This window comes from Bemisia tabaci, chromosome 10, assembly GCF_918797505.1.
Source record: "Bemisia tabaci chromosome 10, PGI_BMITA_v3".
Classification (NCBI taxonomy): Eukaryota; Metazoa; Arthropoda; class Insecta; order Hemiptera; family Aleyrodidae; genus Bemisia; species Bemisia tabaci.
In genome coordinates, this window is record NC_092802.1 from 36,353,951 (window position 1) to 36,377,647 (window position 23,697).

General features: G+C 37.4%; 2 protein-coding genes across 3 annotated transcripts in view; one reads left to right on the forward strand and one right to left on the reverse strand.

Moving 5' to 3' along the window:
* GlcT (ceramide glucosyltransferase) overlaps nt 1-8,814 on the forward strand; it is a 36,020-nt gene extending 27,206 nt beyond the window's left edge. Inside the window, exons 7-8 of the mRNA XM_019045751.2 lie at nt 823-1,012; nt 2,216-8,814. Of these exons, the coding sequence (XP_018901296.1) occupies nt 823-1,012; nt 2,216-2,398 (373 nt within the window). The 3' untranslated portion in view covers nt 2,399-8,814. The remainder of the gene's footprint in view (nt 1-822; nt 1,013-2,215) is intronic.
* A 544-nt stretch (nt 8,815-9,358) lies between these two features.
* Tk (Tachykinin) overlaps nt 9,359-23,697 on the reverse strand; it is a 225,298-nt gene continuing 210,959 nt past the window's right edge. For both annotated transcript variants that reach the window (XM_019045752.2, XM_019045753.2), the window contains 4 exons: nt 14,981-15,368; nt 12,871-13,096; nt 11,017-11,121; nt 9,359-9,725 (listed from right to left, as the gene is read on the reverse strand). In XM_019045752.2, coding sequence (XP_018901297.2) covers nt 11,099-11,121; nt 12,871-13,096; nt 14,981-15,367 — 636 coding nt within the window. In that variant the 5' untranslated portion in view covers nt 15,368 and the 3' untranslated portion in view covers nt 9,359-9,725; nt 11,017-11,098. The remainder of the gene's footprint in view (nt 9,726-11,016; nt 11,122-12,870; nt 13,097-14,980; nt 15,369-23,697) is intronic.

Here is a 23,697-nt window from a genome sequence, read left to right on the forward strand (position 1 = left end):
GCCAGCATTTTACTGAGAATCCCCTAAAATTCAATGCATCTGTGATTTCCTAAATTTTAAATTTCTCCTGGGAACACGGATTTTCAAACAAGTAGCATAAGTTTATGCTTATCATGCTCAATTGATTTGGTTGTGAGGATAGTTTGATGCTAGGGGAAAATTTGTAGATATCTGAAAGTTTATCACTCTATTTAAAAAATGAATCCAGTGAGAGAGCTGAAAACAAGGATGTCATTGACTGATGAATCAGATAAGTAAATACTAAGGGAGTGTAAAAGAATGATACAACAAAAATGATAAAGGCAAAATACACATGTCTTAATAGGAAATATTTCTTTATCATTTTACTCTAAGGTACAATCTCTCCTTTTTTAATGCATTTTCTTTAGTTTCAGGCATCAGAAATTTTTTTAAAAAATACTGTGAACTCAGCTCTTAAAATAAAAACTTACATACATACATACATACATACACCCTTACATACCATATTTCGATCTCTCCTTTAAGGTGTTAATGGCTAAATTGTTAAAAGCACCAAATAAACGTATCTACCAACCATACATACATATGTTAAAAGCACCAAATAAATGTATCTACCAACTAACCATACATACATACGTTCGTACATAAAAGCTGCTTTCTTAATGCTCCTTGGCAGTTTGCGACACCTGGACACCAAAATCACTCTGTTTACTCAGTCAACTTCTATGTGTAGTAATCAAATTTTCTCGTAAAATTTCTTGATTGTATTGATATGAATAATTACTTACTTTTACTTTACTTGACTTAATAATCACATACTCATCCCATTTTTACTTGCAGATGGACCAAATTGCGCATCGCAATGGTACCTCACACAATAATTTTGGAGCCTTTATCAGAGTGCTTTATAATCGGAGCTTTCACAGCGTGGGCTGTTTCCTATCTCTTGTACTGGGACCCTCTTGTATTTTATCTAGTTCATATATTAGTCTGGTTTCTCTGTGACTGGGTACTTCTATCAGTAGTTCAGGTAAGATCAGTTTTTAAGATGGTTCCCTCAAATTTTGCACTTTTTTCTACCTCCCTCTTTCTCTTAAAAATTGAGGCTGAGAAAGTATGTGTATCGATTTTTAAAAGAAAGCTGTTGTCCTTTCCTGTGTGTCAAAATGGGCCTGTTGCAAACTTTTCCTAGAGCAAAAACAAGAGTTGTTAATCATAGAAAATGTCTCAAAAATCACAATGAGCGCATTGGCCAAGTCTGAGATGCACTCCTCACTTCACAATTTGCATAACAAATTTGCGTTTGCAAAACAAAGGTGCATTTCAGAGTTTGCCAATGCGCTCATTGTGATTTTTGAAACATTATCCATAAGGAACAACTCTTAATTTTGCTCTAGCAAAAAGTCGCAACAGGCCCATTGATGCCTTTGGGGCAAGGAGGGCAAGTTTTGGAAAGCTTTGATTTGAAATATCAGTGTTTGATAGTTTCTGAGCACATTTTTGCAGGTACGTTTTACAACAGAAAACTTGATAGATTTTTTTTCTAACCATTTGCATCCTCCTTTTAACAAAATCTTTAAAAAAAATTTAAATGTTGACTAAATTAAGGACTGAATATATACATAATAAACAAAAATCCTCACAGCAAGCCCAACTCAAAATATTTCCAAATTAATTTTGAACGCTTGTGCATTGCTTCAATGTCCCAGCAATAGGAAAGAGTCAGCATTACGTTTATGATGAAGGAAACATAAGATTGAAAATGTACGAACGAAACCCTTCTTTAATTTAAAGCAAGGTCAATAAAGTATGATAACTTGTTCCATAGTGGAGAAATGGTGCTGGGTCCACACCATGTCGCGGGGAAACAAAGCCAAGAAATACCATTTTGGTATTTCTTGGCTTTGTTTCCCCGCGACATGGTGTGGACCCAGCACCATTTCTCCACCTTGTTACATACAGTTTCGGGCCACTTTTAGTGTTTAATTTTTTAGCTTGTTCCATAGTTGAATTGGTTTCTGCTAGACGAGTCTAAGTAAAAAAATCATGAGCCGTGGCTTTCGATTCTCATGCAGAATGCTAGGGCTCATGAGTTTTTGGACTTAAACCTATCTAACAGTAACCGATTTGGTTGCTGTTGTTACTTTAAAATACTTACACCCTGTCAATCCTTGCCTTTAGCGTTGATTTTTCCAGCACTTAGATAACAACTTTTCTCTTTCTATCTTTCTAGAACGGTTCGTTGCCTTTCAAGAAATTCGATTTTGTCATCGGCTGGCTTTACAGAGAGATCGGTGGACCATACTTATTCCTGCATGCCTTATGGGATGACCCAGCCATCAAATGGCGATCGAGAACCTACAAACTGAAGTGGGGAGGAGTTGCAGAAGAGTATCGCCCCAAAATCAAAATCTAAATGTGTGCACTCACTTTGTTGTTTTTTCAGTATTTTTTTCTGGTTGTTTACCTCATCCAAAAGTTCTGATGCAGGTAGCTAATCATCTGCTGTCTTATCATCAAATTTCACACCAAATCCTTCATGAACGAGATAATTTTTAATGATGAATGAAAAATACTCACTTAAAGAGCATGATGTCACTATTGATTCAGAGTTCAACTATCTCTCTAAAGACCAAGAAAAATAGAAACCGGTGAATCTGATTCAATCACTACAAGTAAAATTGTAAGGAATGGTTTCAGACTGAAATTTTACCAAAGAAACTACCGTTGCGGTCTTTTGACAAGTAAAAAAAATATCAAATTACTGACACCTTTGAAGTACATCCTTTATTTTTTCTGTCTCTAAAAAATAAATTTTGTCAGTGGTGGTACATAATCGAATACTTGGCTGTTGAAAGATCAGAACTCGATTGGTTTGTTTAATATTCCATCGCCTCTTTTAAGTTTGGTGAATTAAATCAAAGCCAATAAAACTCGTTCCATGACAGGCAATGGGACTGTTGCACGACTATGAATTGCCTCTCAAGTGCTGTCTCCGCGGGAAATTTGACTAAGAATCGTGTTTCTGAGCTTCTAAAAGATCAAAACAGTTTTTTTTTTACAGGAAAAATACGGCCTTGAGTCAGAATAGTAAACTTTTTCTTTTTTAAAGGAACTCTTCTGATTTTAAACATATGAGTTGTTTTTATGGTTTAAACAGGTGTGTTCACAATCTTCGGTGGTATTAAGAGCAAGATTACAATATATAACCTTTCATGATTTTTACTGGATCAGTAAACACTGTGAGTTTGGAGACACCCGGCTGTTAATTCTTCATGTGACATCCTGAAATATGTTGGCACTCTATTTTTCTGTTTGAAATAAGACTGGATTTTTGGAGTCTGAAAGTCGTTTTCTCAGCTAACATTTGATTACATAAAATATGGCAAATCATGAGTGTTCTCATTTTCTATGTACTTTCCTGAAATTAATTGAAATAAAATTGTGCAGCAGCCTCATTGACCTATTTTAAAAGATTGTGGCATGACAAAACGACGGTGAAACTGCATATACACGTCTCCGGTTTGGGACGCTGCAGATCTCCTGTCATACTTTATTTTATAAATGGAAAAATACTTAACTTCATTTCTTGAAAATTTCTCTGATTTTTTTTTTCTTTGTGGGGAAAATGGACCACGTTTTGCAACTAGATCCTACAAACTCTGACTCATGTTAGAAACAAGATATGTGCCATTAATTTCCGTATGCTGATAAGTATTTTTATGTATGAGCCAGAAATTGCAGTTCCTTTTTGCAAAATGAAGTCCAATTATTCTGTGAAATTTTTAAGCAATTGTGTTGGTTTGTTCACCGTTGATAAAATAAATCGGAGACTGGAACACAGTAAATGAAGTAGACCTCTTTTGAAGTTTCACTGTCGGTGAGAGTTTTAAAAATTTCCTCTGTTGGCAAATCCTCCTGGTTGAAATTTTGATGATGAGAAGGCGGTAAGTGGTGGTCCATTTTTAACCACAGTTGCCTTCTCATTTTGAATAAGTCTTTCATTGTAATGATCAATGTTTATCTTTTGTAACCGCATGTTTCTTTTATTGTACTTTTTGTAAATATCCTATGATAGCTGCACCAAAAAAACAGCAAATGACCCGAAAAATACAATGGGGCATCCATTATATTGAAGAAGTTTTTGTGTTGAAACGACCATGAAGCTGCTCTCAGGGATAAGTAAGCAGTAACCCAATGCTAGTTATCAAACCTCTCGTAGAAACCAAGGCTATCTTTTTGATTAATGTTTTTATCAATTTTATTTGTGAATAGCACCGAATGTTTCAGAGACAGCTTAAGATAGCATTCGTAAAAAATTACCGTTTTCACTGGTTTTTTTAAAAAAGACTTCTCAATGTAAGGATACAATAACGAAAAAGTCCTCTAGGAACTTACTAATATATTCTTAGCAGTGATTCTCAAAATGTATGGATGTTAGAAAACTTTTCCTCTAAATCAAGGGCTTTGCTGATCCTTTTTGCAATACACTAATATTTGACCCTTTAAAATGTAAAAGACACCAACATTTTTAACTGCAATCCTCAGTAAAAGTTAAAAGTTAGTTCTAAAAGAAGAAAAATAAAATTCTCCCACTTTGTAACAAACATGATAATTTTGTGTTTATTCTGTTTCCAATCATGAACTTATCCTGGCTCATGAATTATTCTGCCATTATGGGAAAACGCGGTATGAATATTCTAACATTCTCAAATTTTCTCTGATAAAATATTGATTTCTAAAAACAGTTATGAATTTTTTTCTTCAAAATTTTTCAATCAATCAGATCACATTGTATTTACCATTCTATGATAGTTCTGAAGAAAAATAAACCTAATTTATCAAGAAAATTCGGTTTTCATGTGCGGAAATTTGGAATGCCTGTATTTTTATTCCGTATTTTCCTTAACACAACAGAATTGAAAATTAAGGTCTTAAAGATTAAATATTGAGATTGGAAATTTGTTTAAAGAGCAATACTCACTTAATTTCTCTCTGCTTTAATCATTCCTGTTTCATGGATGTATATTTTTTGTTCAACCGATTTGATGGGTCAAGTAAACGAGGCTAACTTTCTATGAGCCAAACCTCCCTTAATTAACTTTAAATCATCAATAATTGAATCTACTCTTGCAAAAATGTTCAATATCCATGACATTTTTTCAGATTTGCAGTAGTTTGTTTTGCCTTATGACACAAATTAAGGTCTGTGTCTATCGTAAATTTTTTATTTTACAAGTGGGACTGAAAATACAATTACTCTACATTTCTAAGGTCTCAGGCCAGTTTTATACTTTAACGTAAAATGAAGTCGCCTGACTTAAATTTTGAAACCCAGTTAGACTTTGGGCGTTTTACATGAGCAGATGCAATTCTTGATAAGTTGATAATTTTCTATTCTTTGGTCTTTGTTAATCATTCATCTAAGAAATTTTCTTTGATCCTGCTGGCGTGGCTACTGAGTTACTAAAAATAATAAGTTTGCCCCCCTCACATCCGACGTGTACAATTTTTGTAAATATTTATTGAGCCTTAAATTGCAGCTGTGTATTTTACTCGAATATACTTATTTTGGATCAGTTACCTTTTTGCTCCTGTGAATGTCAATCTATTGTTGTGTAAATGCTTTTTTAGATTTTCATTTTATGTCTGCACCAACTGTGAGCGCCTCACTTATTTTATTTACTGCAAGGTTGCCAGATTGTTCGATAAAATTTCCGTACTTTTCATTGAGTTTAACTGGGAAAAAGCAGATTTTTAGTGCAATCTGGTAACCATGATTTGCTGGCTTCTTTTTTTTTGTCTTTAAGTGTAAGGATTCAATTGTTCCTCTCAACTTTTTGCGAGTCTGTATTGCTGGTTCTCATGCCTTCTGTTTTTTCTGTGTCGAGTTGCAAAAGGATCAAAATCAACCCTACTCTGTGGCTGAAATGTGTTGCACCGTACAATTCCACAACCCCATTGAGTTTTTGTCAACTGTAAAAATGCAAAAAAAATGTAATGTGGTACTTAATTGCCAACCCTGTTTAGTAGTCCATTGGAAAATACATAGATTGCACAAGTGTTATTTATTGACTCCTTGCTCTCAAAAGAATTTGCAAAGCAGTAATCCAGACTGGCATAGCTTTAGGGCTTGTCATAACATTTTTTTCATTTTTTTGTAGAGTGACAGTTCAGAGAAACACTGTGGGGCTAAACCATTCTGCTGGTATATTTTAAGATTTGTCATTTTCTACTCTACCATTTATGAAAAGCCCTTATTTTAAACAAAAAGAAGGATTTTTCAGAATTATGTTCATAGAGTCTATGTCAAATAAGTTTATGCACTTTTAGATTGACAGAAGATCTTGATTTTTGCATTTACTTTCAATGCAAAACTGATATTAGGCAATGTTCTGTTGCAGTCTAAAAGTGCGTACACTTATTTGACTTGGACTTGACCGTAAAGTTTCTTGCAAGGAAGTCCGCTAGACAAAAATGTTTTATAATGAGCCCCTTTAACAGGTAAGTTGTGGGATACATCCGGTCTTTGGAAGTTAGCAACTAAAAATAATGGAAGTAACATGATTGAGGTTTAACTGTAATTTTATCAAGGCGAACGCTTCAAATGCCCACCTTCAATTTTTACATCATATCTTGAAAATGACATACCTGGTTAAATTAACCGTATCCCAACCAGAAAATAACTTCTGAAGGTCTGAATTAACTTCAGTCGCGATTATTGCCAGTAGCTGCTCTCTTCGGATGACCGGGATGACTTACACAACGCACCTGTAGTTCAATGTTGATAATTTCTCAAACATTGTAGTGTGCCAAAAAAGCATGTTGTACTTTCAATGGCTCGCTTTTTGCATTGTATTTCAAATTGTTGGTACTTTGATGTGTAACGTACGTATGTTGATATCCACATGAGCTTCTCATTTCAAAAACTAGTTTTCCTTTGTGCAGATCTTAATTTTATAACCTCACATTGTGCACTGAAGAGGCTTTTGAACTTGCCCTCTCCTTCCTCTTCCCCTGAAAAAAACTTCTTTTTAAGAGAGAGAAAGAAAACAATTTTGCTGTTAGACTGATTCTGTTAAGCCAGTAATGTTTAAATTTTTTACTCCATGAAAAAAAAAAATAAAAGAAAATATTTTTGAATCCCAAAAAAATTCAAAAAATTGTGAAACTGTGGCACAGAAGCAATGTGCCATGGAAATGAGAAGTCTTCGTGGTTTTTTTGTGTCAAAACTCACTAATGTACAGCCAAATTTTTTCAGATTTGTTTATTTTCTCTGTTAAAGAAGTAGGTACTGGCATATGGTAAATACTTTGTCTAAAAAAAATAATTTTTCATCGTGGGAATGGTATTCAATGATATCATGAAGCATTGTTTTTTCTTCTTTTTTTTATCATTTGGTCTTTGATAATCCTTATTATTCCTTTAAGTTCTCTGATTTTAATTGAAAGTTATCACTCATAAAGGTCACTTTGTGCTACATCTTATCATTGAAACAGATATTAGCATCAACTTTTTTTTGGACCGGTTTCTTCGGCTATTTATACAGATTTATTTTAAGCTCAAATCAGTTTCTTAATAATGAATTCTGACATAGTTAATTGTTTAATTGATTGATTAATCAATAATTAATTATTATTTTTTTAAAGTTGTAACTGTGATGTACGATCAGAGGTTCCAATTTTTCCAGTTTTTTTCCTGGCGTTAGTTGTCTAAGAGAAATTGTCAGGATATACCCCTTGATCATGCGAAAAATCACTGCGGTTGCTTTAAATTTGTTTACCATATTCTTATTCAAGCTATTAAAATCCGTGGAAAAGTTAGCTTTAAATTATATGATTAGTTTCAAGTATTCTGCCACCCTTATAATTTTTGTGGGGAAAGCTCATGGAACACTTGGTAACTTTATTTTCATCTCTTTTTTCATAAACCATCTTTTTTTTGAAAAATCAGCATGAGCTGACTTCACCTAGGCCTTTTCGTAATGTTGTAGTTTGTCTTTTGGATCATAATGAGACTTGAAGCTTCTAAAAGCAGTTGCTAAAATCTCTCACATTTTCAATCAATGTATGTTTTTATTAGTGGCATGAGATGATATATGTCATAAAAATTCAGAAGAAAACAAAAATTCATATGTCTTTTATCTTATAAAATTTACAGTCTAAGAACATAGCAGATGCTTTTTTTTTCTTCTGTAGATCTGAGACAGAAATGAACAGGCAGAAATATTTTCACAGGTGAAGTGTTTAGTGGTTTAGTGGTGTGGCACCTTAGCACCAGATGAAAAATAGTTCTAAGACTAGGAACTCAGCTTCCATGGTTACGGCTCTAGTTACTGCAAATATGTTTAACGTGTCAGTTGTAAACACCACCAACTCTTCTCTGAGCCGTGTTTTACTGTTTGAGAGTGCCAGGTTTCTGTAGCAAGTGTCTCCAAGATGTCAAAGAAGCTCATCGTAGAAAAATGTTTGTCCTCTCTCCCTCAACATTTCAGTGTTTTCCAATTTTTTCCTCCTATATTTTTTCAAAGAACCCTGCATCCATTGAAGTGTCGTCAATCAAAATGTTGCATGCTTTATCACAAATTTTTCATCTGAGCACTTGTATGTTTTAATTTTTTGAAAACCTGCGAGGAAACTTATGGCATACCATGTCTTATATTGTAAGTAGGCTTGATGTAAAGGAGCCAGACAAAACGCATAGGTTGTAAATAGAATAATGATTTGTATTTTTTTAATGAAAAACAATATGAAAAAATTGAAAATGGAAAAAAAAAAACTTTTTTAACAAGATATGTAAAACGGTAATAATAAAGTGATTTTTTTCTTTAATATTAAATTTTGTAATTTTCAAATCCTCTAAGTTCTAAGTAACTAAAAGCGCTTTCTACGCTTTTTGATCTTCGTCTCCCATTTATAATGCATCTTCGATGAAACACAGGATTCTTTTTGATGCCTCTTGCAGTCATAATAGGACCATTACTTCTGTTGCCTTCCAAAAACGATTCCACATATTTCCTATATGTTAGCCTGAGGAGAAAATTCTCAAATTATTACAGTTAATTTCATGTCTCTCCTAGTTCCCTTCGGATGTTATTTTCAGGGGTTTTTTCCACATTATTTGAATGATTTGTCAAATTGTTAGTCACCAATTGTCCTATAACATAAATGCATATCCAAATTTATTAGGCTTAAATAGCAATAAAGTATTGAGGATTTTATTTTAATGAAATGCATTACCAGTCTGATTTTTCTTGTTTCTTTTGTATTCATGCTCATGGTGGACTTGACTAGAGACTAAAATTAGACTTTTTTGGGGGAAGGGGTGGTAGAAGAGAGGTAAAAAAAGGAGGAGAAGGTTAAAAGAGGAACAAGATTATGATTTTTAAATTTTTTTATTCGGAATAAACTTCCTTAAACTCTAAATTTTAATACAACAATAAAAAATAAAAACAATTATATTATTCTTTATTTAGACGAAACTAACTGTAGTATATTCCTCTCATTTTCTCACACTAAAGGTATATGAATAATTCAGAACTGCAAAATAGTAGGTAAGGAAGATAAGTTGAAATAAAATTGCAACTGTTTTAGCGCAAGGTGGTTGGTTGAAAATAAATTACGGGGAGGATAACAATGATATGAAATGCGATTTGGTATGAGTTTTGAATGGGAAACCTAGGGTTTATTTTCCACGCTTCAAATACCGCTGGATGTTTTGCAAAACTCCTCATTATGTATGCCTGAAACAAAAATTAAGTTCACTATCACTTAAGAACGAAAGAAAGTTATAGAGGGTAAGCAAAAACCAACTAAGCACCTCAAAGAGCATTTAAAAAAATAGTGTTGAGACCCATTCTTCAATCTTTCTCCAAAATGCATTTCAACACATTTTTATTCTACGGATTAATACATTGCTTTAAGCTCTTTGCGAGTTAGCGAAATTTTAGAAGTTGAAAAATCCCCTTACTGCAGGATAATTTATAAGGGTGTCTACGTTTGTACCGACCAAATCCATACAATTTGACAGAGACATGGATTAACTTTATAGAGTCAAAATCGAAAGTTTTCTGATCGGTCTGAAATGATGCTAAGCCTCTCAGAAATGACCCACTGAGTCAGATTTTACAGTCGAAATTGTTCCTCGAGTTCTCAGAGGCTCATACAACCGGCGCACAGTGGATCGAGTCAGTCAGGAAGATCGGACAGGAAATTTTGGACTTAAACTGCTAATTTTGATGTTAATTCCGTCACATGATAAATAAGGGGTGCCCATAGAAGAGAATTTCACGAGAAAACCAATGGAACCACTTTAAGAACCTCTAAGTGTTATATGGACGGTGTTATAAGCGCTTAAAGTTTCCGAATTTTTTTCCGACCTCCTATTGACTCGATCCATTGTGCGGCGGATAATCGGATGCATGTGAAATGGTAAAAACACTCGTTTCTCGGCTCAGGGAGCTTCGACGAGTCTCCGGATCAAGCGCAATCGATTCTACGCTTCGAGCCTCGTAGGATTCGACCATTATCTCGACTTTTTTCCCGTCCGAAATAGAGAAAAATCGATGGACCCAAGTAGCAGTGATCGCGATATATAGCGATTTTATCGATTATATCGGTGGCAATACATCGAGATAAATCGCATAAAAAATTGCGATATATTGCGATTCAATCACTACGCATCGCAATTTTTGGTTCGATAAATTCAACATTAAATCGCCATTTATCGCGATTTTTATTTCGAAAATATCGCGATAAATTGCCGGGAGATAAAATCGCGAATTTATCCGATTTATATAAGATCGAGGATAATGGCTCAGATGTTGATGATCCTAGCGATTTTATCGCCAATAAAATTTCAATATATCCCGATTTTTCCGTTGAAAAATGCTACTTGGGCAGAGGTTACATATGTAGAATAAAATTTCAGTACATCATAAACACCTCGGACCCAAAAAATAATTCCGATTGATTCACATTGCACGTTAAATACAAGGTGATGCTTTGAGTAAAAATATTTGTTAAGGCACTTACACGTCATTTTGAGAAAGTCACTGCGTCAAAGAGAATTTCGTTTTGTGACCAGAAAAAAAGTACGGAGCCATTATACTAATATTCACGTTCTCACAGCGGCAAAATCTAGAAAAGAATCGAGGAAAGTCCGGAATAAGAAAAATGAAAAAATGATTCACATGGAAAATATCAAAGTTAGAAGAAGGTGTCGAGTCTGAAAATATCCAAAACGCTTATGTGCTACCCTGCTAAAAATGGTGAGTACACATGAGTAGAAAATCAAAGTCATATGAATAGAATTTCAACTTATATGAATAGAATTTAACTCAAACGAGAAGAATTTTTCAATCAGAGCTTCAGTTTGATGGCTCAATTTGATCGTGTAACTGAACCTTATTGTTGGTATGTTGGAGTGGCTTCAATTTCGTATAGTACTGTACAACACCTCTATTGTAAAATAGTGAAGCGCCCTGGCACTTGGCACGCTGCGGCGCGGCCAGCCAGCCAGCCAGCACGGAACGCGTATTGGCTCCTACAAACCTAAGGGATACCTCAAGCATTGCGCAATGTGTGAAGTATCTGCTTAGGTTTGTAGGCGCTAGTGCGCGTTTCGTGCCGGCAGCACGTCGCATCACTCCGCTTTATGCTAGGGCCTATTATTTAAACTCACGGAGTCAGCGTTTTTCAACTCATGATTTTTATATATTTGCACACTCTGCATAGATTACTTTAATTTAAATTGATAAAAAATTATTTATATGAAAGGAAAATTTAATGTGTGTTTTGTAAATATTAAGGTGTTTCCTAGTCGTATTTAATGATTTTCAAAGCAAATTAATTTTTTCTTGTATATTTTGAGCTTTTACTGTTCTACAGCGTGGTGTGAGCGCAACCAAACGCTCAAAATAGGACGTATTTGACTCTGAAAGATCGATGTACAAATGGGCTAAAACCGAAGATTGCGTGCTTCTCGGTTTTTTCCCTCTTTTATTCATTTGTGCATAGTTTTTTTCGACACAACTACTGCCCATTTACTTTAATATCGATGCCATCGCTTGGAAAAGGTTTTAAAAATATTTGCCAGGTTTTAAAAATGTAAATGTTTTTAAAATAAAGTAATATTTTCATTAAAAAAAAGTATTCATAAGGTTTATTTTTCATCGAAAATTTTATGGATGGGTATAAAACCAAATATTCACCCATGACAATTTAAAAAGATTGATCAAAGGAAGGAAATAACATTTCATTTAAAAAATGAGTTACCAAAACAACTCTTCCGTCTCTCTCAATTTTCTCATTTCATTATTTTCAATATAATTTCACATAAGGACTAAAATATGACACTTGGACCAAGTCACTGTTGCTTATTTCACGCGTGGACGTAAACTACTGGACAAAACAGGTGTGCGGACAAAAAATCGTTGACGGAATGCCCTGAAACCCCTTTTTGCACCAAAATTATCCAGTAAAACTTGGCAACAGCAGATATCCCTTGGTTCTTTTTAGGAAAACACTGCGTACCTCAACCTTCATCCACTTCTCGACTCCATGGTATGCCAACGCAACAATAGATGGACTAATAAATGTGAAGCAGAATCCCTTTGGTGAAAATGCAATTTAATGCAACAGCACTGAATTTTCTTCTAAACTCGCTCTAACATTATTAAACACACCGTATGCCCATGGCTGTTAGTTCTTAGTTCTGACGTGCTTTACGATATATCGATTGATCTGCCATTTAAACGTATGGAAAAGGATCGAAAAACAGGATGTTCGGAACGAACACCTTAATAATCGAATCTTTAACATAGCTTCAAATGGGGAAAAATCGATAATCGATCACTCACGCCTTGTCATTGCTCGGATGATCCTCACCTTGAAAACTAAGCGCGGAGTCGATATCCCTCTTTTCCCTGGAGCTGTCGAGAGTGTAGTCCTTGAGGGCGTCGATGAGTTCTTCAAGCCTGTCATCCTCGGAGTACTTCTTGCCTCTCATGCCGATGAATCCGCTTGGAGCTTTCTTGCCCCTCACCCCGAAGAAATTCGCATTAGAGGGTGCTTTCTTTCCCCGCACCCCGAAGAAGTTCGATCCGGAGGGCACCTGGAAGACCACAACAAAAATGTTAAACCCGCTCTAAATACAGTGCAGTTGGCGTGAACGCATATTAGCGCCTTCAAGACTCATGAAATACTTCACGCATTGCGCCAAACAGTGCCGACAGCGACAGGCCAACTTGGAACACGTATTAGCGCCTACAAGACTGTAGAAATACTTCACGCATTGCGCGTACACCACTTCGCGCTTTAATATTCGTTATTTCTCGGTGTTAGACGTACCGCCCTCGGCGTACACTGAAAAAAAAACACACTGGATCTAGAGTCCAGACTCTTAAAAACATCGACAAGAAAAAGTGCTCTAGATTCAATCAAAATCTAGCTTTAAATGAAGAACCAAGCCTCTTAATTTAAGCGGATTTCGTTTTGATTCAAGCAAATATCCGATTGAATCAAGAGTATTTTTTCTTTTCAATGTTTTCAAGAGTCTGGACTCTACATCCAATGTGTTTCTTTTTTCCAGTGTACGCAATATTTGACCAGTGTACATCGCGAGCCTGCAGTCGTGAGATCCAGTGATCATTTTTATTTTTGACTCAGTTTTTGCATTAGTTTACTCATTTTTGCGAAAAATTGCTCACTTACGAACATTCTTGGCCATCTCGGTTTGATATTGGAATCTGAAGATTGGAAGTGATATTTTTTGCATTAGAAGGTTGGCTGCTCTTTTGGACTCTAAGAGCTCCACATTTCGACGTGTCCGTACTCTCTACGCGTTAAGTAGAAAGGAACCAAGCCACATCAGCTATTACCAACTTTAATTGGGCACTTTAATTTTCTTCATGAAAACGGCCGTGCGGATTGTTTTGCAAATTTCAGTGAATTTTCTGCACAGTACGAAACAAATTCCTCGAAATTTTCATAGGAATCCGCACAAACGTTCACTTGTTAACAATAAAATTGCCCAGTTAAACTTGGCAATAGCTGATGTGGCTTGGTTCCTTTATGCTAAACGCGATCCATACTGCCATGCTGAGTAAGAACGCCATATAAGCCTTCAGGCGTTGCCAAATTTCCTTTAATATAATACAAATTCCTTCGTAAGCCTCCGCATTTTTATCTTCCAGTCTTATGGTAAATTTTGTTTGCGATTCCGCCTAAATTTCCTGAAAATGTCAATGTAAAATTCTAATAACTTTCCTCGTAAATAAACATTTTATAGGGGGAAATTTGGCAACTTTCGAATGTTCATACGGAGTTCGTCCTTAGCACGGCAGTATATCGACGGCGTAAGTCCGCAATCACATAACTCGTGTGCGGTGTCTGAAAAGTTCCGCCGCTATGTTATTTTTTTAAAGGAGAACAAATTGACATCATTCCTTGAGGTTTATGCAGAATTTTCTTCGCACAGAGAAGAAAAATCACGGTAGTTTTAAGGAATTGCCGTTGAGTAGTTTTCCGTATAAAAAAGAAAGTATGACAGGAAGTCTACGACGTCGCAAATCGAGTTATGTGATTGCCGACTTACACCGTCGATATCCATTTTGCTGTTGCATCTGCAAAATTCAAAGTGCGAAGCATAACTTGCAATGCTTCCCTTTACGCTGCTAGTGAAATGTCTATCAGATTCGGTAGAAATATTGAAAAACTAGGGCCGATTACGTCTCTCCTATCTTCAGCTGTGTTGTTCACGTAGCCCTTGAAGCACCGCTACACAAATGTAACGCAAACGGAACCAACCCAACAAGGATATGGAGCAAAGGAAATGAGATGCGATGGTGACGGCGCAGAGATACAAATATTCGTGCTTGATGGATATCCGTGTTGCGTTTGCAAAATTGAAGGCGCGCTGGCACGAGGCGTGTCGTGAACTCGCAACACCCTGCTTTCGACGCAAGGTACTCTTGCAGTTTTTTCGACGTGTTCTCACCTTTTTGCCGCGCATTCCGAAGAAAGCCTGCGACGGCCCCCGCTTCTCGCCGACTAGATAGGGGGCGATCCCTGCGTCGAGGAGTTGGAAGTCGGCGTCGGAGTAGTCGAACTTCTTGCCGCGGGTCCCGACGAAGCCCATGAGGCCGTTGTTGGTCTTCTTCTTGCCGCGCATCCCGTGGAAGCCCATCGGGGCCCGCTTCTCGAGGCCGGCGTAGTCGTAGACGTCGCCCTCGTGCACCAGCTCCCCGGAGCCACCGCCGAGGGAGGTCTCCTTCTTGTCCTGGAGCTCGTAGTCGAACGACGACCGCTTCTCGATCGCCCCGCAGCTCGGCGCCGGGCCCAGACCCAGGATCGTGAAGAGGCTCAGAAGCAGCAGCGAGTACATCCTGTCAACACAATCAGGAGGATCGGTCATTAGAGGAGTTTGTGAGCGGACCAAGGCACATACACTCTACCACAGGTATGAACAAACGGGGTGCCGAAATGGCAACGCTGAGAATATGGGCCATCCACGGAAAAAAATTAAATGTTGATTTAGCATTTAAATTGTTAAAAGCATGTCCGACAAGTTTCAAATGCTGACTTTACATTTGGAGAACTGCTAACTTAACTACGCCCACTGTAAAACGAACAAATTCAAATGTTGTGTCAGCATTTTTGCATTGTAAAATCAGCATATGAAACTTGACAGGCTTTTTTCAACAATTTAAATGCTAAATCAGCATTTAATTTTTTTCCGTGTCGAGTGACGTCGCAAGTCGTACCGTCTGTGCCGCGCAGTTCAAACTGAGGTTCTGGAAAATCTGGTAGCTTCAATAAGCTATCAGATAAATTTATTAAATTGATTAAACATACAATAACGAAAAACTTGACTAAGAACACGAAAAAATAACACGAAATTGACGAGACCCACTCTCAGAACAGACAGTAAATGAGTTTTCAATGTGGCGTCGCAGTCGTACCATTGGACGCTGTCAAATCTACGCGTTTCGACGACTATATACTTCCATTTGTCCATACCTGTAGGAGGGTGTACCTGTACCTTGTGAGCGGACATGGAACATAGGGTTCATTAGAGTACCTGCATACGGGGGAGTATTGCCACTGCCAGAGGTATTAATAATTCTCATTCGTAGGCTGAACATTGGAATTGATGTATAAACAAAGCGATAAAGAAAGAAAACGAACGGAAAATATGGTGATCCTCTTGGTTGAAACGGTTCGTTCTTATAGACTTGAGGGAGAATATTTTTCGTTGAAATTTTCAGGAAATTTAGGTGAAATTGCGAATAAAATTATCTGAAAAATTGGAAGCAAAATATTCATGATTTTACCAAGAGATGTGTGTTTGATCAAAGGAAATTTGGCAACGCCTGAGGGTTCTTACGGTGTTTTTCCATACCACGGCAGTATACGAAGTGACCATTTTTAAGCTAATATGTGCATAATTGCTAGAAAATCCTAATTATAATGCTTTAATGTGTGTGCTCATACGCTGCGCGTTAAAAGCTTTGATTACCATCCGCGTAAAAATAAAATCCGGTCAGTGGGACTTGACTCAAAATGCGCCGTTAGGAGCTGCAGGCTGCAACAGTTAGTTCACGCGTTATGACTACTGTCGAATTATACATACATGACATTCAATGCTCCCATTCCACGTTCGTCGAAAGTTCCGGGATTCGGAACTTTTTTGTTCCAATTTCTCCCACAACATGACCGTCAACAGTGCTGGTATTCCTTTAAGATTTTTTCAAAACTTCCGGAAAATGCAAAAGATCCGGAACATTTCGAGAATTTCCGTGAAATATTTCATGAAATTACACAAAGTTGTGAAAAATATGAAACATATTTTCAGGGGCTGGGTATGCACCGTGCACTGTAAAACACCAAAATACAAAAACCAATCGCCTTTCATTCAATTTTGCATTTAATTTCGACAAAATATTTTTCAAAATTTTGATTATTTTTTTGACATTTCGTGAAATTTCGAGATTTTATTTTTCGTGAAAAATTGGAGCCCTGGCCTTTGGTCCTATCACGAGAAATTTTTCTAGCAACACTCGTGTGCATATTTGGAGACAAAATCTAGTCACTTCAATAGAAGTAGGGACCCAGATTTTAAGCGAAGGCCGCCAGGGTAAGGTTGTCGCGGGATTGCATATTCATTATTTTGAAGGCAATTTATGCGCATACTTGTTGTCGTTACAGGGATACCGTCCGGAAATTAGCAGTCTCGCGCGTTTCAAAGAGATATGCTGCCGTTCTAAGGAAAAACGCCGTATGAATATTCGAGAGTTGCCAAATTTCCTCCGATAAAACATGTATTTTTGACGACATTCATGCACATTTTTCTTTGAAATTTTCATATATTTTAGATTAAATTGCGCAGGAAATGGTCTGAAAATTTTGGAAAATAATATTCACAATTTTCCCGGTAAATTCGGTTTTTATTGGAAGAAACTTGGCAACGTCTGAAGGCTCATATGGCGTTCTTCCTTAGTACGGCAGTATGGCACGGAATCATGCTTTTAGTATCAGAATGAAGCGTAGTGCGATTCTACGGCAGGCCGCTTCATTTCGTCAATTGGCCTACAAAAAAGCGTAACTACATTTCTGCCGTACTATAGAAGAACGCCGTGAAAGCAATCAGGCGTTCCTGTATTTCCTTTGACAAATCACAAATTTTTAGGAGAATTTTTGAATATTTCCCTTCAAATGTTTCAGAGGATTTCGTTCGTAATTTTATCTAAAAAATTTCAAGGAACAATATACATGACTATCTTAAAAAAAATCTGAGAGGAAATACAGTAGCATTCGAACGCTTATTGCTGTGGACATTCACTTAGTAGTTTCACCTCTAAAATATAAATTATCACTGGAGATTCTGTAACATCGCAATCCAGAAGTGTTCTTTCTGCCCCCAACGCCTCACTTGCAACATGAGGTATGTAGTCAAAATCATCAAACGTTGAATCCTTGTACGTTCGAGTTCACAAACATTCATTCTCCGCTTGAATTGTCCTACGAAACTGCGCCCTTTAAATTCAGAACACCCTACATTTCCAGCATCGTTATTTCCTATGGCTCCTCACCAGGGATGATATTCCGTGACTCCATGCCGAAATGAGCACTAGCCAGAATGGGCCAGGTACCCCCAAAGAGAGAGGATACTCAGCGGCGAGGCGTGAATGATCGATTATCGATATTTCCCCATTTGTAGCCATGGTAAAGAATCGATTATTAAGGTGTTCGGAACGAACACCCTGTTCATCGATCCTTTTTCATAGATTTAAATGGCAGATAAATCGATATATCGCAAAGCACGCCACGCCACCGGAGAGGATACAGGATACTAACACTTGCGACGAGACGATGCGATGACAGGAGAAGATAGCATTGAACGCGGGTCCCATCTGAACGTATTCAAATCAAAAGGAACTATCTCTATTGATACGTGAGCCCTGTTGCGCATGTATTCTTGTCAATTTCAGAGCCCAGGTCACAACGGAGATAGCCCCTTTTGATTTAAGTACGTTCCTCTACTCCTCAATAGCGTTAATTACTTTTAGTAAATCGCAGGAGTACTTAGAACCTGGAACTCAAGTTCATTCTTCAACCTTCGATCTCTCCGTAGATGTGAGGATTGAATAATTGGACGTATTTATGATAAAAGGAACTATGTTGCACGTTAACCCTATGCACATAGTTCCTTTTATTATAAATACGTTCAATTATTCAATGACCTGCCTTCGTATTTTGTATTTTAGCCTTGTTTCCGCATTTTCCTGCGTGTTTTCGATTGTCGTTTCCGTTTCGGGCTGCTTTTACATCTCTTTGTTTTCCACTATTCAATGGCCCTAGTCAATTCACGGAAAACATAACATTCGTTGCACAGGATAGTTTTGATTGCTGAGTGAACTCATAGTCCTATTGAGGGTTTTCAGTAGTCATAGGGGTCAGTTCGAAGAAGCGAATAAAACGACCTACGTCGACGGTGAAAATCCCAAACCACGTATCTCGTTTGTCGTGTTTAAAAATATCCGATCCTATTTTTTTGTTCCTTGAAGATTTTCCAGAATTTTTGCTTTGTAAAGAGAAGAAAAATCACGGAATATTTTAAGAATTGACGTGGAGTAGTATTTTATTCACAAAATGAAGTATGGCAGGAAGTCTGCGATGTCACAAACCGAGATACGTGGTTTTGTAGTTTCACCGTCAATATAGGATATGGTATACAACGTCCATTCTGCCATGCTGAGGAAAAACGCCGTATGAGCCTTCAGACGTTGCCAAACCTTGGAAAAATCACTAATTTTCAGGAAAATTTGTGAATACATACTTTCATTTCGATTTTTCAGATAATTTTGTACTCAATTTCACCCAAAGTTCCTGAAAATATCGGGGAAAAATATCCATAGCTTTCTTCAAGTATAAACATTTCATCGAAGGAAATTTGGCAACTCCCGAATGTTTATACGCCGTTCTTCCTCAGCTCGGCAGCATTCGACTGAACATTCTTTTTCTGTGGTCAGTGCGGTATATCTTTGTATGAAACTTCCCATCAACGATCCAGTTTGCTGCAGTAAAGGTGCACAAAAGGCAGTATATCTGTCTTACTGAGAAAAACGGGTTTTATGATGGCCATTCAAATGTTGCCAAATTTACCCCGATAAAATATTTAATTCTGAGGAAGCTTATGTAAATTTGCGCTTTGAATTTTCAGGTACCCCAGATGAAATTGCGCTAAAAATTGTCTGAAAAATCAAAATATTCACAAATACCCGCGTAAATTCGTGTTTCACCATAGGAAACTTGGCAATGTCCGAAGGGCTAATACGGTGTTCTTCCCTAGTACGGCAGTTATCCTGTGAGTTCATATGAGGAAACACTCTGTGGCGTGGCGTGAATGATCGATTGCCGATATTTTCCCATTTGAGGCTATGGTAAAGAATCGATTATTTAGGTGTTCGTCGCGAACGCCCTATTCATCGATCCTTTTTCATAGGTTTAAATGTCAGATGAATCAATATATCGCACGCCATTCGATACACTGCTTTATACCGGCACCGCGGCGAGTTGAGGAAAAAAGTGGAGAATGATGGTAGGAGGCTGGAGTGTTGCGACTGACACGAGTTTGGGAAATTTATTTCCTTGGTGGACATGACGAATGGTAACGGCACCTTGAAACAAACCCCGGAAACGCGGAATCCACTCGTATGGGGATGGTAAGGGTGGAAGGGGGTGGGGGAGGGGGAGGGGGCATCGGTATTAGTGCTCGGAAACAATAAACACAATTTGTGCGAGCTTTTGAACGAAGCTCGAGGCTCTAGCGAATCGATGATGGTGCAACACGTATAGCCGTATTACCGCTAGAAGCAAAACTATAATATTCGTATTTCCTTAACCACGTGTAAAGAGAACCACTGGGGGAAAAAAATAATGAAATTTCAACTTTTTTTTCTTTTTCTTGGAGGATGACAATACCTCCTCTCTACCCTAGGGGAGCGAGAAAGTAAAAAAACACATTGGATCTAGAGTTCAGACTCTTAAAAACGTCGACAAGAAAAAATACTCTTGATTCAATCGGATTTTTGCTTAAATTAAGAGCCAAGCCTCTTAATTTGAGCGGATTTCCTTTTGATTTAAGCTAAAATCTGATTGAATCAAGAGTATTTTTTATTGTCAATGTTTTCAAGCGTGTGGACTCTAGATCCAATGTGTTTTTTTCCAGTGATGTACGAATAATTATAGAAATTATGATTTGGACTACATTTTGCAATCGGGAACTACAGTTTCTGGCTCATCCGTAAAAATATCTACCTGCCTAGGGAGACCAATTTTGTCGTGCTAAAGAAGAACGCCGCATGAGCCTTTGGACGTTGCCGAACTTCTTTTAATAAAACTGAATTTTCAGAAAATCTGTGAATATTCATTTCCTCCGATTTTTCAAAGAATTTTATTCACCGTCGGATCTACATATCTGAAAAATATCTGAAGAGAAAATCTTCATGATCCTTCTCAAAATTTAACATTTTACTTGTGGAAATTTGGCAATTCTCGAATTTTCATACTACGCTTTTCCATTGCACGGCAGGATTGTACATACGTTGTTCCTAAACTGAGCCAGAAATCGTAGTTACCAATTACAAAATACAGTTTATTTTATATAATGAATCTAGATTTTTTTTTTTTTTTTTTTTTTTTTTTTTTTTTTTTTTTTTTAAGAAAAAGCGAGCGAGCCTTTAAACATACATAATGGGATCGTCCTCGAAAAAGAGACCATCGTCGATGGAGTCAGCATTTTCTCCACTGATTTTTTCCATTGAAATCTATGAAAATATATCGATTCTTGAAGGGGCCAGGTGCTCTGACATGAATAAATTATTTAGCATAGGTTTAAATGGAGAAAATTCGGTGTTGCCAAATTGCTGGATCCGCCTCTGAGCCCTTGGAACACCACTACAAATGAGACAAACGGAAACAAAGACATCGTGAAAGTAGAAAAAGGGGAAGGAAAGGAAACTCGTTGATGACGGCGCAGAGATACAACTGTTCGTGCTTGATGGATGTCCGTGTTGCGTCTACAAAATTGAAGGAGAGATGGCGCGAGGCGTGAACTATCAATCGTGCGGTCAATGCTTACCTGGCGATTCGGCAGAAATATTAAAAAACAAAGCCTGAAACATGTCTCTCCTACTAAGGCTTCGCCTTTTTCCTTTTAATTCAATTTAAGGTCTGATTCTTTTCTTTGTGAATTGATATAGAAAATCGTAATATTGTAAGGAGTGAATAAATGAATCAAAGTTATGTAAATTCATAAATTATTTTACCGTGAAAGGCTTCTCGACTTGCTAGTCATTATTGGAGCATAATTACATACGCCAAATTATAAAAACAAAATGAATGAAGAATTTTTCAATCCTAAATTATGATAATTCACCGTAACCAATTTAATTGACACCACTGTTATTAAAAATTTCACGAGGTAAACTTCGATGATAATGATTATAAATTCATCTTTTTCAAGGATGTAATGGAGATGTTGCATGTGTGACGAATTTGCGATTTGACTGTTGAATCTTGTGTAAAAGTTCGCGAGAAACACGATGGTGCCACTGGTTTTCTCTGAAATTAACTCCCAAGCTCAAAAAAGCTCTCAAGTTGAGGCCAAAATGGAGGGGATATCCCACCCTACCTTGAGTCCACCTCTACATCAAGACAAACTCTCCATGAGAAGATAGGGAGCAAATACATTGACAGGGCTACCACTTTATTTGGGGACTCTAAAACTGATAACACGGCACCACTGTTAATGTATTTGCTCCCTATCTTTGCATGGAGAGTTTGTCTTGATGTAGAGGTGGACTCAGGGTAGGGTGGGATATCACCTCCATTTTGGCCTCAACTTGAGAGCTTTTTTGAGCTTGGGAGTTAATTTCAGAGAAAACCAGTGGCACCATCGTGTTTCTCGCGAACTCTTACATAAGAATCAACAGTCAAATCGCAAATTCCTCACACATGCAACATCTCCATTGCAGACCTTTATCCAAAGCTCGTATGTACCGGTCCCACACAACCCGAAGGGCATGTGATTTTGCAAGCCTCGGGTCGATTATACGCGGCTTGAGCATCGAAGGGTGAAAGAGCTATTTTGGCCGAATCGCTCGGAGGTTAAATGCTCTAAACGTTCACCCGCAGTACAAAGAGTATTATCCCGACAAAAACTCAGTTTCTGAAAAATTGGCGGTTACGCCTTTCCACAAATAGCCCGTTCAATTAAGAAATTCACAGGGATAGAGGACGAAGGAAAGAACAAAAATAAGGAACGGCGGGAGAAAGGGGGGGGGGAGCCTGGGACATCCGCAGAATTACGATTTGAAGTTCTGAGCTAAGACGTAATTTTCCTTTAGGATAATGTCGCTTTTAATTTTTTATGAGACCAGGCCGGCGCATCCTGTTTCAGGCCAACAGCTGAACCCAGGAACAGGACGCGGCGGAGGGGAGGGGAGAAGGGATTATCCGCTAAACTTCCGCAAGTGCAAGTCATCGTGACCTTCTTGCTGCCAAATTATTTTCAAAATGCTTCCTCATTAATCTGATAATTCGTCGTTTCCTAGACGAAGGAACGTAACTACAAATCAATGTTGCCAAATTTCCCTTCGTAAATTGCTTTTTAACCAGAAAAATCTTGGGCATATTAACTGAAAATTTCACTGATTTTTCTTCAGATTTCATGCAAAAATCAGACAAATTTGGATAAAAATTGCACACTTACATTTTTTTAAAATAAATTAAGTGTTGGAGTCAATTTGGCAACCTTGGATTGGAGTTACGTTCCTTCGTGCGGGAGACGACGAATTATTCCTTTCCCTTCGATGGAGTCTCTCGGTTCGAAAACGACCCAACTCGGGTTTTTACGAAGTTCAATTTTTTTCGTAGAGACACTTCTTTTCTGGTTGATACGCAATTTTCAGTGGCGTGGCGTGCTTTGCGATCTATCGATATTTCCCTATTTAAAGCTGTGGGAAATAATCGATTATTACCGTGTTCGCTACGAACACCCTGTTCATCGATACTTTTCCTTGGGTTTAAATGGCAGATCAATCGATATATCGCAAACGCCACGCCACTGGCAATTTTTATCGTCTCCTGAAAAATGTCGTTTTCTCCGAGATGGATCGCTTTGGAACTGAGGGATTCAATTTTCATGTAAAT